The sequence below is a fragment of the Salarias fasciatus genome, chromosome 5 (assembly GCF_902148845.1).
Source record: "Salarias fasciatus chromosome 5, fSalaFa1.1, whole genome shotgun sequence".
Classification (NCBI taxonomy): Eukaryota; Metazoa; Chordata; class Actinopteri; order Blenniiformes; family Blenniidae; genus Salarias; species Salarias fasciatus.
Window position 1 is genome coordinate 11863841 of NC_043749.1, and position 14585 is coordinate 11878425.

Here is a 14585-nt window from a genome sequence, read left to right on the forward strand (position 1 = left end):
TAGATATCTGTGCTCTAGAACCACACTGAGCACCAACAGTGACTGGCGTCACCTCTATGACCCAAAAGCACAATACAGCTCAAGCTGGCCAGCATGTGTCAGAGTGTATTCGAGGTTACTTGGTGGATCAAGATCAAGAATCCAAAATGAAAACACTTATTTTTATAGGAGGGAGAAAACTTCATCAGCTCCAAGGTCAGTAATGAATGGCTCTTTTTAGAAACTGGGGGACAATGGAGAGCCGCTGAATCACTGCATTCGCCGTGAGTTTGTTCCTCTGCAACAATTTGAGTCGCACAAGGTTAAAAAAACAAGATACAGCAGCATCCTGTGCAAAACCAATCTATCTATCTTTGAGATCGCTCATAGCAGGAGAGAGAGCTTTGTGGAGCCTCTTTAATATGGACAGATTTACATGTTTATGTTCACACAACTGTGAAAACCTCACAGCCAGAATTCAGCTCTAAAAAGCAGGATTACTACGGCAAACACAGCAGCCAGGCACCAGACTTTGCAAACGTCTCGCTCCCATTCTTTTGCCCACACAGAGAGAAAACACAGCAAATTAATGTACAGTTATTAGCAGAGGACATTTTTTTGGCAGTAAAATTACAAAAAATAACAACAACACAGCACAATAGCAGCAGTGAACTCTACTGACTTGATTTAAGTGGTCCACATACGTTTGTTTACACGCTGACTTCTTCTCTGAATTTCTCATCTTCTTTCCTCTCGTCTGGCTCCGTTTGTCCACTCATCTTTTAGTCCAAAATGAAATCCTCAGGACAGATTTCAAAGGAGCTTCAGGAATGTGTGCCAGTTGGACTGGGACAGGGGAGAAGACCAAATGAGGACGACAAGGGTATTTTTTTATTTTTATGTATTTAAAGAAACATGTACATTTTGGTGCCCCATGGTTAGTATAGTGGTTATGGGATGTTCTCCTTGTGCAGGTGATCATTTCCTTCAGGTGTCCCACAGTCCAAAAACATGGATTACTTAGAGTACCTTTTTTTAATGCCGTCTCATGTGGTCTGACAGGTAATTAGGCGGAAACTCTAACATGAGCGTTCCAGACATCAAGTGAAATAACAGATGTACTGACTCTACATGTAAGTCCACCTTGAAGATGATACAACACGTGATAATTCATAGAAATTACTGCCAAAATAATCTGATTGAGAGTCAAAGTGTAAAAGCATAATTTCTTTATTGAAATACAAAATCAACTCAATTGTCTTAAAATTGCAATTTAAAAAAAGAATAACAATTTGCTCGTTTGCAAGATTTGTTTTTAACTGCTTCATTTCATCTTTTTATGCTAGATTTTGAAACGTCACTGCTGCTCCTAAAATTAATCTTTTTTCTTCAATAACACGAATAACATGAACTTTTAAATATAAATTCATCTCTGCGGCGTGTAAAACATGAGGCATCATCCCAAATGATTTTCATCACCACAGCATGATCATTGACGGAGAAATCAAAATAAGGGAGACACAAATCAATACCTGAATCGTGCTTCAAAATCTTGTGGGGACACGGTTGATTCTCTCAGACAGAAAGCTGGAAGCGTAACGGATGAACGTGATGAAAAAAAAAACATCTCCATTCACCTCTGGTCACCATGATAAATATCTGAACGGCGGAGTGGTTCAGTTGCATGACTCTACTTGCTTCAGGGACGCTCAGCTGTCTGTGAAGTGTTGCCAGAGATTTAAAGGAAAACAGAACTCATCGGCCGCGAGCTGCCAGGAAAACCCACTGCCTTGGATATAAACCCATCATTAAAATGATGTTGACTTGGCACCGCGTAGGCATTGCACAGCTGAAATATTCATGTATTAAAAGGTTCTTGAATTAGGCAAACATGTTGGCGATGAACTCCTTGAAACGTTTGGCGTACTGCTCCGGGTGAACCGTCGAGATTTCTGCACCTGCCTGCACGACAGAAAAAAAAAAAAGCAGTTGATTAGAAAAAGAAAATCAAATGAGAGGAGACATAGCAGGAAAGTAGTTTGGCTTTATACTGCAGAAGAATCAGTCCATTTCTCACATTCTCCATATCACGACCGAATAAAGGCACATGTAACAACAACAAAATAAAAGAATAGATGATGAAAGGTTTCTTTTTACTCCTTCCTGGCTAGATGAATAGGCCGTTACCAGGTTTCTGCAAAGCTCGGTAATGATAACCCGTTTATTTAAATCAGAATGTTTTCAGTGCAAACATCAAAAAAAACAAAAGCATCAAACAAGCAGCGTGCAGAACAGATCAGACTGCACGCCCACAGAATCACCTTGCACAGTGTAAAAGTTACAAGGAGCTGAAAGTTTTCAATGGAAGTAGCTGCTGATCCTAATCAGTCCTTTGGGAAGCACCGTTTCAGTGGAGCGGGGTTCATGTAGTAACGCTGGAACCCAAAACTGAGGAGAGATCAGACATGCAGCAGCAGGAGCCAGCGACCCTTTACTTGTTAAGTAGTGTGATACTGGAAGCCATACCGTGGGGGTGAGTCTGTGAAAAATAGTGTGCTGAAGGCTGCACAAATTGTGCTCTGAGAAGCGAAAAGCTTTTGCCCACATTAATTTGAGGAGAAACATTGAGCCTGCTGACATAAATCTGTGCACTGGAAGCAATCAGATGATTTTTAAAAAAAAAAAATAATGTGTTTACATGCATTTCACAAACCCTGGTTCACATCTTTCAGTGAATTATTGGATTTAATTCATAATGATGACACAACATTCAGAAAATAACCTCATACTTTCAAAACATTTGCTCTTGTCTCTCTGAAAATGGGAATGCCTACAGTCAGTCTTATCTGTGTTGAGGGCTTTGACTTCATTTAACAAGAAATGTGTCTCCTCTTCACTCCAGAAGTGGCTCTTCCTCGACTGTCTGACTTTAACTGCCATTACGCCTGAATCAGCTCTACTGTCTTCACCTTGACTTCAATAAAGCAGGATGATAGATGGATGGATGGAATACATATAAACTGTCTCAGTATCACGGATAAAATTTCATGCCTCACTTTGTCTTCATAAGACATTTCAAGTGCTCTATATACATAATATATATAAATAGAATATATTATGTATATAAAGGATTTTCCAAAAACTCAATTGAATGTGAACATATTCAAGATGAACAGGTACTTTATTTTTTACTTTAAAACTATAGAAAGAATTTGGAGTTTGCTTAATACAGACGTCGTTTCCCTGAACCAGGGCAGGGCTCCTACAGCACCAGGATCAGGGAGACCCTGTTTCAGCGGGGTTCGGGGTGCAGAGAGAGCAGATGTTAACTGATGGCATTAAAGAACCTTGACCTCTCACCCCGTGTTTGACAGCCTTGGCAGCGTGGGCAGCTTTCTTCTTGGTATCGTACTGCGTCAGCACATCAATCAGACCCATAAAATACACCTCTCTCTGGGGCGCACCTGCACAGGGAAGTGATTTATAAGGTTAATATGTAGCGGTATTGATCTGCACGTATGACTTTGACTGCCGCAGCGTGGCGTGTGGCGAGGTTCAGTCGTTCGACAGCGGCAGAGCTTCTGTTTAAAAGCAGCAGACGTCCCAGCAGTCAGGACTCACCCACGGCGCTCTGAACGGCGTACACGTCCACGTAGGGATCGAACTCGCCGGGACCCATGGGCTTGAAGGAGTTCATGTAGCCCGCGATTCCTTGAGGGGAGGTGGAGCCCGGAGGAGGAGGGAGGCCATTTTCACCCTCTGCTTCCTCCTCGTAGGACGAATCCATTACCTCCTCCTCCTCTTCTTCTTCCTCCCTTTCAGCTCTGTCGACATCGTGGATACCCAGCAGGAGGCTGTAGTCCATGAGCCTCATGCGCACTAGAAACTGTTAAACACACACCTCATACTCTCAGTCAAATAGAAACTCAATCTTCAAGAGGGAACACTTTTTCTTTTTTCTTTTTTTTTTACCTCTATGTCTCTGTTGAGCTTGTCCATGATCTTTCCCTTCTCCTCATCGCCCACATACACCTTCTGCATGTTATTTCTGAAGTCCACATCCTTAAAAGTGGGCACTTCTTTGACCTGGAGATGCAGATTGAAGACTCGCTCAGTGACACACAGCAGAAAAGTCATATATTACAACGTTCATTTGCATTTTTCTCATTAAAACATGATTAGCCCTCCTATTTTCAGAAACATAAAACTCAAATAATAATCCAGAAAATTTTGTTTTCCGAATCAGTAGAGAGAGAAATATCAAAAGGTTTCCACACTTCTGCCGTTAATCAAGCTCAGCCCATTCACCCGGATATTTTTTAGTCTTTTTTTATCTAGGTCAGAGTCGCCCGAGGCCGAAAGGGGGGCTTCTGATACGACTTCAACACTCTGTTGCTAAGTGATATTTCTTCTCTGAATACATTGATGACAATCTAATCTTCAGATCACATTTGTCATAAAGCACAAACAATAACAGTTAATGACTGTAAAAACAATTTCACACTCTGCCCTCAGTCACACTTTTCTAAAAGTGCATTTCTTGGTTTGCAGTCAGAGACGTAGCCTGTCAACCTGAGAAGAACAGCTTGAATACTAAGTACGCCCACATCCTCACACACACACACACACACACACACACACACACACACACACACACACACACACACACACACACACACACCGTGGCAGCACGGGTGCAGCCGCTTCCAGCTTATTAGGTTGCAGTTGTTTAATAAAAACAACATATTATGGACTTAGGCAGTATTCACACTTGCGGTGCAGTTCCTTGATCCAAGTCTGCCTGGAAGAGGCGAGAGACGAGCCGTTCCTGCTCGGGTCTGTTTACTTTGTGCTCATACTGGCTTTTCTATTACTTAACTTAAACAGGTGAAAGAAGAGCATGTAGAACAGCTGTTGTGATGCACACAGTGCGACAAAGCGGCGCCCGGAGCCGAATGCTGACCTGCTGCTGTTGGTAATAGAAAAAAAAAAAAAAAAAAACTAACAGCCCACAAAAAGCATAAACACATTAAAACAGCGGCAGGAATTACCTCTTACTCATTCTCAGAATGAATGAATGCATCATGGTTGAATGGACAAGATGTGAGAAATGGGAAACCATTTTCATCTAGATTTTTCTTACGTTATTGTATTTTTATGTCACTCAAGCTCAGCAGACCTTTTCACAGTCAACATTTTAATGTCCTATATGACTCATTTGTTTATTATTAACAAAGTTAAAGGAACACTTTTACTTCTTTTATGTAAATGTCAAATGAAATTAGTTTAAAAAGATATTGAAAACAAGCCTTCATACAGCTGCATAATATTCTCTCCCTAGTTTCATACACAGCATTTGCTTGAATGATTCTGAGCTATCCTTGACTGTTTTCATCCATCCATCCCGGGTACCGGAGGCGATCCCTGCACCATGGGCAAAGGTCGAGTACGCCTTGGAAAGGTCACCAATCCATCACAGGGAGACGGACAACATAACACTTCTATTCATAACATAACAGGATAATTTAGCACTAATAAATCAAAAAGCTATGCAGTGCATGGTGTGTAACAGTATCCATGTCATACAACTTTTTACTTTCATGTGTTCTCACCTTCTCTTTAAAACTTGCCTCACGAGACACCAGGGAGCCCTGAGGAAAGTTTCAAACATGTTACTGTCTAAAAAAATGGTTAACAGTTAGTGAAGTCATGCATAATGTACGAGTACAACGTTCTGCAGTGGTTCTGGGTTGATATGAATGGCAATAAGAAGGCTTAGTGAGAGAGAAGACATTTCTCAGTTTGATCAAAGACCACCGATATGCTTCAAACTACACATAAGTCTACTGCGATTTTCGTAAAATCAAGAAATATGGAATCAAAGTCAATACAGCTTTGGACAGCTCACTACTCTTACTGTGAGGAGGAGGTAACATCCACCAAATCAACTGAGATGAATATTACCATCAAACGTTGTGCCGTGCTGATCAAACTCACAATTCATGTTCAGATAACTGGCGGAGGATTTACCTTGAGGTCGTACTTTTGATGTACCTGCAGTCTGTGGCTGCACATGTTCCTCATCACCAGCAGGTACGTCTCCTCACCGTCCACTGTGACTCTGTACATGGCCAGAAACTGAGGGAGCAGCGTGCTGCCGTGGCAGGTGACAACATGCTGGAGGAGGGAATGAGGGATAACTCATCAGGGACCGAACGGAAATGTCAGACATGGGGTTGAGCCAAAATACAAAGAGATCCTCCTCTGGCACATGATCATCGCTGAATATCAATCACAGGATGGATGACTTATAAAACAATTGATAGATTGATGTTTTTATTAGTCAGTCTAAAGAGACAGAATGCATTCAGCCTTGAGAGTCACCTGATACACACTCCTCTCAGTCTGAATGTTTTGTGCATCTACTGAGTCACAGGTGCTGGTAAAGCATTGGCGTAAAAGCACCGAGGAGGAGAACAAGACTGAGTGGACATGCGACACGTTAGCAATGCAAGAAAAAAATGCTGTGATGGATACAAACAAAATGTGTTTTTCAGTGAAACTCCTTTAAAATATTCTAAACATATGATCATCTGCTTTCAGGCCATTTTGTCAGCAATTTTCATCAATGTGAAGGGATGCGCCATTCAATGAAGGATTAGACAAAAACCATGAGAAACATGTGAAAGCCCCTTCAACTGAAGCACCCCTTTTGTGCATGATACTCCTCTCATCATGATTATAATCATATTCCTTTCTGTGCCGTGTCACAGAACTTGTCTGAATGTACAGGTTAATGCAATTAATTACAGTTAAATGCCATTTCACTGTTGGGAACCTGCTCACAGCCTCAAACTATCACACCTTAATGCAACAGAACCTGTTTAAGGTCATCTTTACTTTTTCAAGAATATTAGTTAAGATGCCTGCTGGGAAAAGTCCCTTTTTTCAGATAGTAAAAATGACAATAATATTAATGTGATGTTTTCATTTTGTTAAAAATGTCAAAGCAGTCAGTATTTCCTATTGAGCTGATTTAAATTTAACTTGTTTACAAATTCTCTTGCAGATCTGTGTGTTACCTTAAAAACAGGCCAAAATAATATGTTCTTTATTGGGAAACGGGTTCTTTTTCTAAAGTCTTATTTAAATGTAAAAGCTGGAGCCCTGTTCATGTACCATTACTTCTGGAGGAAAAACTCCCTGTTTGAAATTCTAACACTCATCCCTCAGCTTTGATGTTGTAAAACCTTTGCCATGGCAACCAGGGTTATCATGGAAAAAAGGCCACATTTTTTCTACCAGTATACAGGCGACAATAGAGAAAGAGAGAGAGAGACAGAGTGGAAGGCCACAAGTAAAGGAATCCTTGATTAGACTTAGAAAAAAAAAAAGAATTACTTTAACTTCAGTAAATATGAACTGTTTGGTGGTTTTATAAACCGTGAGAGGTTTGGCCATACCTGGTGATACTCGGAGAGGATATTATGCATTTCTTCCACCTCCTCGCTGGAAATTTCTTTTACGACCAGAGTGTGGTCATATGAGGTGAGCAGCCCGCCACAGACCCCGTCCTCGTCTCTGAACGGGGAGCTGCGGGCCAGAGAAACCTGGACCGGCAAGCACAGCGTCATGTGACATCAGGCAGTGACTCACCATCAAACGCTCTCACTGGAACGCTCGCCCAGATGTATCATGTAAAAATACCGGTGTCAAGGAAGACTGGGAAGCATACGTTGAATTTAGACTCACAGGAACAAATGCATCATTATTGCACACTTTGTTTGAGCACAAATTCTGCTTTAACCCTTCATTGATATTGATTTTAGAAGTCTGACACATTTGAGAAGCTCTAAAAATACCAGAAGCACCCATCTCTGTTTCAGCATCGCTGAAGAGATATATATTGTTCTTCCTTCAGTATTCGTAAGTGGAATTAGCTCATTCAAAAGGAGTCAGACAAGAGGTCTCTTTACGAGCGAAGTAAATGTGTACTGAACATACAGGGTGGTGGCCATGCACCAATTTGCACATGCAAATGTGACACAAAGAAAAATGCAAATGTGGAAAGCAGCAGGTATGAAAAGGAGACGGGTGAACTCTGTGTGATCAGCCTCTGCGTAACCTCGTCATACCTGGAAGTCCTGGTCTTCGATGCCGAAGCGCTCTCGCAGGTTTCTGAACACCTGTGGGCAGTACTCTTTAAATTTGAACTGTCCAGGAAGGTTTTCTCTGCGGGCCAAAGAAGATTTAATAAACAGAACAATAACAAAGCACCGATTCATTGTGGAGGAACATTCTTCTTCTTCGAAGCATCGAGCCAAACGTTTCATACCAAACATTTCAAACATGACTTTTCACCACCCTGTCGGTTCACACTTTTCACAGCAAATCACAAACAACACAACTTATTATACATTCTTTGAGTCAACCCTCAGCAAGGCGACTGCATTTGAACTTGAGAAAATCTATGTTATTGTTCTTCTGACCTCTGTTTATGGGACTTCAGTGGACCTGGATTCCTGAATGGATTAAAGGATTATTGAAAGCCACTCAGTTTGGAGACTCGATGCTTATAGAAAATGAACCTCGAGTAAGACATTTCACAAAAAACAGCTTTTAGAAATAATATTTTTATAACATAATTCAGAATAGTATTCATTTCTGATGATCTCAAGACGTTCGTAAAATAAATTTGGCAGCTTTTATAGCAACTTCATTTTAGTCCAGGCTCATTTGTTTGCTTCAAATCACATTGAAAGTTGTTGAATTTCTACCTTCAGTTTGGAGCACCATGCACAATGTTGCATTGTTAACAGTGATGCTGCAGCAGTGAAGGGGCTGAATGTTTACAATGAGGTGCAAAGCACCGTTGTTCACTAAAGAGGCCTGCTATTTGTGATAAGAAAAGCCTACAAACAAATCATGACAGCAGCAGCAGAACATTCTGATGGCATTCTGAGGCGGCAGCAAGGATGCACAGAGCAGAGCAGCTCAGTACTGTACTTGTTGAAGAGGTGATTGTTGACTTTGATCTTGCTGCTGGCTCTGAAGTCGTCCGGGAGCAGCATGACAGGTACAGGCACCTGGCTCAGATCGTTAATCTGCGCGTGATCAGAGGATCAATACTTGACGAACGTGCGCAGGCAGGTAATGTAAACACACATCAGACGGCGTGGTATCTACCGAGTGGCTGACTCCCCACATCAGCACGCTCATCACGGGGTCGCTGGCTTCCTTCACCTTCTGCTGCACGAAGTGCTTCTTCTTGGTTTTCCTCGTGGGCGCCAGGCTGGAGGAGGTGGCGCTGGGGGAAGACATGGCGCTTTTCCAGGTGTTCTGTGTGAGAGCTCGGTGTGTGAGCAGCAGCAGGCTGCTGCCGGTGTCTGCGGCGTCCCGGTATGTAAAGTGAGCTGTGTGCGCAGCGGCAGCGGCAGCGGCAGGCTGGGAGCTGCGGATCAACACCTCCTGATCCGCACACACTCTCCATCGCTTCAAACAATGAGTCAGACAGGTGCAGAGCCCCAGGGCACTCCGGCATCAATCAGGATCACAGTATGATTAAACAATGGCCAGGATATTCTGAATTATGTGGAGCTGGGGGAACTTTGCCATAATGTCTTTTTTTTTTCTTTTTTTTTTTTTTTTTCCAAATTCTCAGTGTGACTGCAGAGTTACACACACCAGTCAAAAGTCTGGACACACCTTCTCAACCATATTCTTCGTTTTCATGACTGTTTGCATTGTAGGTTTTCACTGAAGACGTCAAAACTATGACCAACATGATACCACATAATTATTACTACACAAAAAAAACTTTGCTAGTTTAGATTGTTCAAACTAACCACCCTTTTCTTTGTTTACAGCTTTGTTTACACTCTTGGGATTTCATGAGGTATCGCCACCTGAAACTGTTTTCTAACAGTCTTGAAGGAGTTCCCAGAGATGCTGAACACTTGTTGGTCCCTCTGCATCCATCTCATCCCAAACCTTAGGTTCCATTCAGGTCATCTGGTGCAGCCCTCCGTTACTCTCCTCCATGGTCAGATGGGCCTTGAAACAGCATGGAGGGGTGTTTCGGGTCATCGCCTCGTTTGGAGCAGGCCCTTCTCGGTGACCTTTGACCCTTTACATATATTTACATACTCTTACATAAGAAATTGAACAGTATTTTTTACCATGGTCTTTAATACATGCCACCCAGTTTCTATGCTTTTATGCTTACGAAATTACAAATAAATACACACACAAAAATAAATCTGACACACAATAATACTGCAAAAATAAAATTGTTCAGATATGTGAATAAATAACAGTATGAAATTATCATTACAACAATGAAAATCATTGGCGCCCCCTGGAGGCCACAGAACCTTTAGCATTTGCCTATATTGCCTAATGGCCCAGCCAGCTCTGGTCCTGTTGAAAAATCAATGATGCTCCAGGTAAAAGCAAACCGGATGGGATGGCATGTTGACACAGGATGCTGTACTAGCCGTGTGGTTCAGAGGGACTTCAGTTTTAAATAAATCCCCAACAAGGAAAGCCCCCGTCACCATCACGCTTCACAGTGAACTGTGCATATTGAAACCATCTGGTCACCTTCCTCCTGTTTCTTGGCCCAAACAGAACTCTTCTGCTTGTTGCTTTTCATTAGAAGTGGTTTCCCAGCAGCTGTTTAACCATAAAGGCCTTTTTTAGGGCCCTGAGGTCTCCTCTGAACAGTTGATGTACAGATGTGTTGCTGCGAGAGCTCTGTGTGGCATTTATCTGACTCCAACCTGAGGTGCTATTAACCTGCGATTTCTGTGTCTGGTGACTCATATGAGCTTATCCTCCACCGCAGAGGTGAATGTTGGTTTTCCCGGTGCGTTCCTCGTGTAAAACCTGCTTTGTCGTAGCATCTGATGGTTTTTCCAGCTTCGCTTGGGACACGTTCATAATTTTTGCAATATTCCTGACTGGCTGACCCTCAGGTCTTAAAATAATGATGGACTGTCACCTCTCTATACTGAGCTGACTGGTTCTTGCCATAATGTGATTTCTAACAGTTATCAAATATGCTGTGCACCAACCAGACATCAGCGCAACATAACTGATGATCCAAACTACATTAAAGAGGAAACAAATTTGATAAATGAACCCTATGGGCACACTTGGTTGCAGTTTGTTACAACGAAGATGCTCATCACCAGATAAAATAATTGAGATAAGTAGTAGTAGAAGTCAGTAGCAGAAAAAACTCACAGTTGTACAATAAATGCCCACAAATATTAAATGAATTATTACACTTGCATCCTTTGTTGATGTGAGTGATGACTAGCTGTTTTGTTTCTTTTCTCAACTTTGACAGCAGCAATAAAGCAGCGTGAAAGCCATGATGTTTATTTCTTACAGTCATAGGACTACTGAGAGCTAGGAAATGGGATACCCCAAAATTAACTGTTCCAGTTCCAAGCTGCTTGAAAAGATGAGTTTATATGAGTCTCATTCTCACTTGTCTGCAGATTCCAGGATCAGGATTTAACTCCATAAACAGCAAATCAAATTATATGTCCACGATTTCAATTTTAATTTCAAAAAGTGTTTTGTATGTGATAATATATGAAGATGATTTTATTTCATTTTTTTAAATAACAAAAATGTATACATCAAGAAAAATATAAATCACCAAAATATAGTAGTCCCACAGCATGCTTTACTAAAAAATGTATTTATTATCATTATTATTATTATTATTATTATTATTATTATTATTATTATTATTATTAGTAGTAGTAGTAGTAGTAGTAGTAGTAGTAGTATTGTTATATAGTACACAAAAATAAAAATGCTCATACATTGAGTACTATTTACTGCTTGTTGGAATTCAAATTAATTGTTCAAGTATATAAAAATACAAAAAGGTGTGTGTGTGTGTGTGTGTGTGTGTGTGTGTGTGTGTGTGTGTGTGTGTGTGTGCGCGCGCGCGTGCGTGTAAATGAAATAAATAAATAAATAAATAAAAGAAGGTCATCTCTCAGTGTGGGGTAGGTGTCCCCTGGGGGGCGCCAGAAAACTTCAATGGAGTCACAATAGCAGGAAAAACTTGGAGGCAAAGCTTTTGTCTTGTTTTCCACCCATAGATACATTTTCCATTTCCCTTTAGTTCTCAGAAAAAAAAAAAGACTCTTTTTCTTTTCATCCATTATTTTAATTTATTTTTATTGTTCCAGCACATTTTATTCACAAAAAACAGCGGTTCAATACCATCTGGTGACTCTGTTCATCAATTTAAGCCATGAAAAATAATAGTGACCCCAGTGTTTTAAAGTATGACGGTGAAATAGGTCTGAATATATCTTAAAAAAGACCTAAGTACCATAAATAGGATTACAGGATGATATTAAAATATCCAAATAGTCAAAATGCTTTCTTAGATTAAGGCACATATGAAATATATAAATACATTAAAATATTAAAATATAAAAATAAACACTTGAACAAGCAAAAACTAAAGGAGGACCCTGTCTACCTGCAGTTCGATTCAGAGCAATAGAAATTCATGTACAATGTGAATGTTTTCAATGCAAACTGAGCAGTTAAAAAAAAAGAGTTATATTATCTAACAAAGTCCAGTTGGTGTCATTCTGAATACATTTTAGTGAAAAATGAGTTTTCACATGTTCATTCCATTTCAGAAAGATAGTTTCGCCTGATTGGTAAGCCACTTTTCATCAGAGAAGATCAGCTTGCGGCTGATGGAAGCTGACATATGAGACGCTTTGTTCATTTCCTTTAGTCTGTGGTTTGATGTTCCTTCATCTTAAAGTCATGTCGGTAGAAGAGCTTCGTTCTTTTTCCAGCTTCTCAACAACCCCGACTGGCCTTCTGTTTGGCTTTTAAAGGGACCAGCATGCCGTTCTCATCCACGCACCAACACTTCCCTCGCTTCATGCCTCGGGATGACAAACACTGGAAAAGACAAGTGGAGTTGTAGCTACATCCTGTCTTTTTAAAACTATCCACTCATGAACGAGTTTCACTAAAGCCATTATAAACTCACCTGCTTCTTTCTGAAGAAGCCACGCTTGTCACAGTTGGGCATGTAGATTTCGGGATGGGACTCGAACACGTGGGCATCCAGACCTGTGATCAGTGCTCTCAGCAGTTTACGACATGGCGCCTATAAGAAGAGACGACGTTTAATTTAGCTCAAACCTGACTTCCTGACAACCATGAATCCTTGACTGAAGTGGACTTTTACCTCGTTTGGGTCATCAGTTGGACGGGTGTCTAGGAGCAAATAAGATAAAAACAATCGGCATGGATCATTTAAAAACATGTCAGATCCTTAACTAAAAAACTTTTACACCCTTTACTTTCCTTTTTTATCCCTCTTTATGAAGCAGCAGCATAATTTATTTCAACACAATGAGCTCTTTTAGACCTTTCTCTGATCAGTTTTTTTATTTTTTCTTGCCTAATAAGAATACTTCAATAGCATTTTTTTTTATTTTCAAGGTCGAAAATCCACTGTACTGTAGAGACGCCTCTTCATTTAGTCTTACGTGTTTTCGACACGAGCAGTTGTGCGAGCCTTACCTACAGTGTAGACTTGTGTGGTTGTGGTGGTGCTGCTGGCATTTCTGCAGACTCCCCTGCCTTCGAGCAGGGCGCGGAGGGGCTTCTGCTCCTCCTCGGGGGGAGCGCAGCGCAGACCGTTGGCACAGCTCAGAGTGTAGACTCCACACGCCTCTCCCAGAGCCAGCGTGGTGGTGTTCTGGTCTGCTGGCGGGGCGCTCTGTGACTGGTTTCCTCTGCAGGTGGGACATCCCCTCGGTGGCGTGGTCACTGGGCTTGAAAGAGTCGTCTGCAGGAGGAGCAGCACCAGGATGTTCAAGCACAGAAGCATCTTAGTGGAAAAGTTGTCCATTAATCTCAGGGTCCGGTCCAGTCTTCAAATACAATCTTAATAATTGTAATAAAGACTTCCTAGTCTAACTCTGCTCACAGTTTTGAGTATGATTAAACTGTGCTCCCTTAGACTGCCTTCTCTCAGCCAATACAAAGTGATAATGAAGCTGACAGACACCACAGGGAGCAGCTTTTAAAGAGCCTGAACCAGTGTGGAAAGGTATTAGAGGGCACGTGATGGAGAATGTTAGCTTTCCCTCTTATTTCCACACAGCTGAGCACACCCCGTTTGACTTGTCTCTGACACATAAAAACACTCACGCATGCTCATGCCATTTGTTGTCTGTCATCACGGAGGACGTTCATGTTTTCTTCACTGATAACTCACAAGCGCCAGCAGTGTTTGCTCCTCCACTGCTCTGCCTTTTCCCCTCTTGAAGGATTGTTTATTTGTCTCTTAATAAGGGTGAACAAAATTCTAAACAAATAAATAACAATGCTCTTTTCTTGAAGTTACTGCTGATTATCGTTTTAACAATTGGCCATCTGTCTGCATTTTAATGTGAAAACATGCCCGTCATCCGTCACTATCAGCTGACAGTGAAACAATGCTGAGTAAGCAGATTGAGGAAATAGTGCAAATTGAAATGGAAAAATAAAGTCTCCTGTCAAAATACTGAAATGCAAACATTCGAATGTGAATGGTAGTT

At 41.2% G+C, this 14585-nt stretch overlaps 2 protein-coding genes across 2 annotated transcripts; both read right to left on the reverse strand.

The window, feature by feature from the left end:
• Positions 1-916: 916 nt before the first annotated feature.
• LOC115389197 (phosphatidylinositol 5-phosphate 4-kinase type-2 gamma-like) lies at positions 917-9350 on the reverse strand. The gene is made up of 10 exons (XM_030092661.1): positions 9166-9350; positions 8986-9083; positions 8115-8211; positions 7443-7589; positions 6010-6156; positions 5592-5630; positions 3952-4065; positions 3601-3865; positions 3340-3443; positions 917-1941 (listed from the first exon to the last, which is right to left on the reverse strand). Exons 1-10 carry the CDS (start codon positions 9298-9300, stop codon positions 1861-1863), a joined length of 1227 nt encoding a protein of 408 aa, XP_029948521.1. The 5' UTR covers positions 9301-9350; the 3' UTR covers positions 917-1860.
• Positions 9351-12264: 2914 nt separating this feature from the next.
• Positions 12265-13922, reverse strand: LOC115388838 (insulin-like growth factor-binding protein 5). The gene is made up of 4 exons (XM_030092127.1): positions 13564-13922; positions 13226-13254; positions 13025-13144; positions 12265-12933 (listed from the first exon to the last, which is right to left on the reverse strand). The coding sequence occupies exons 1-4, from the start codon at positions 13892-13894 to the stop codon at positions 12829-12831; spliced, it is 585 nt and encodes a 194-aa protein (XP_029947987.1). The 5' UTR covers positions 13895-13922; the 3' UTR covers positions 12265-12828.
• Between the last annotated feature and the right edge of the window lie 663 nt (positions 13923-14585).

What these genes read in the sequence shown, in the direction of transcription:
- LOC115389197 (XM_030092661.1), bottom strand. Translation starts at nt 9,300, where the DNA reads ATGTCTTCCCCCAGCGCCACCTCCTCCAGCCTGGCGCCCACGAGGAAA. An exon ending in CGCCGTTCAGAGCGCCGTGG is followed by an intron (nt 3,444 to 3,600) that starts GTGAGTCCTGAC and finishes TTCCCTGTGCAG; the next exon opens with GTGCGCCCCAGAGAGAGGTG. An exon ending in CCAAGGCTGTCAAACACGGG is followed by an intron (nt 1,942 to 3,339) that starts GTGAGAGGTCAA and finishes TCTGTCGTGCAG; the next exon opens with GCAGGTGCAGAAATCTCGAC.
- LOC115388838 (XM_030092127.1), bottom strand. Translation starts at nt 13,894, where the DNA reads ATGGACAACTTTTCCACTAAGATGCTTCTGTGCTTGAACATCCTGGTG. An exon ending in CACACAAGTCTACACTGTAG is followed by an intron (nt 13,255 to 13,563) that starts GTAAGGCTCGCA and finishes ATTTGCTCCTAG; the next exon opens with ACACCCGTCCAACTGATGAC. An exon ending in CAACTGATGACCCAAACGAG is followed by an intron (nt 13,145 to 13,225) that starts GTAAAAGTCCAC and finishes CTCTTCTTATAG; the next exon opens with GCGCCATGTCGTAAACTGCT.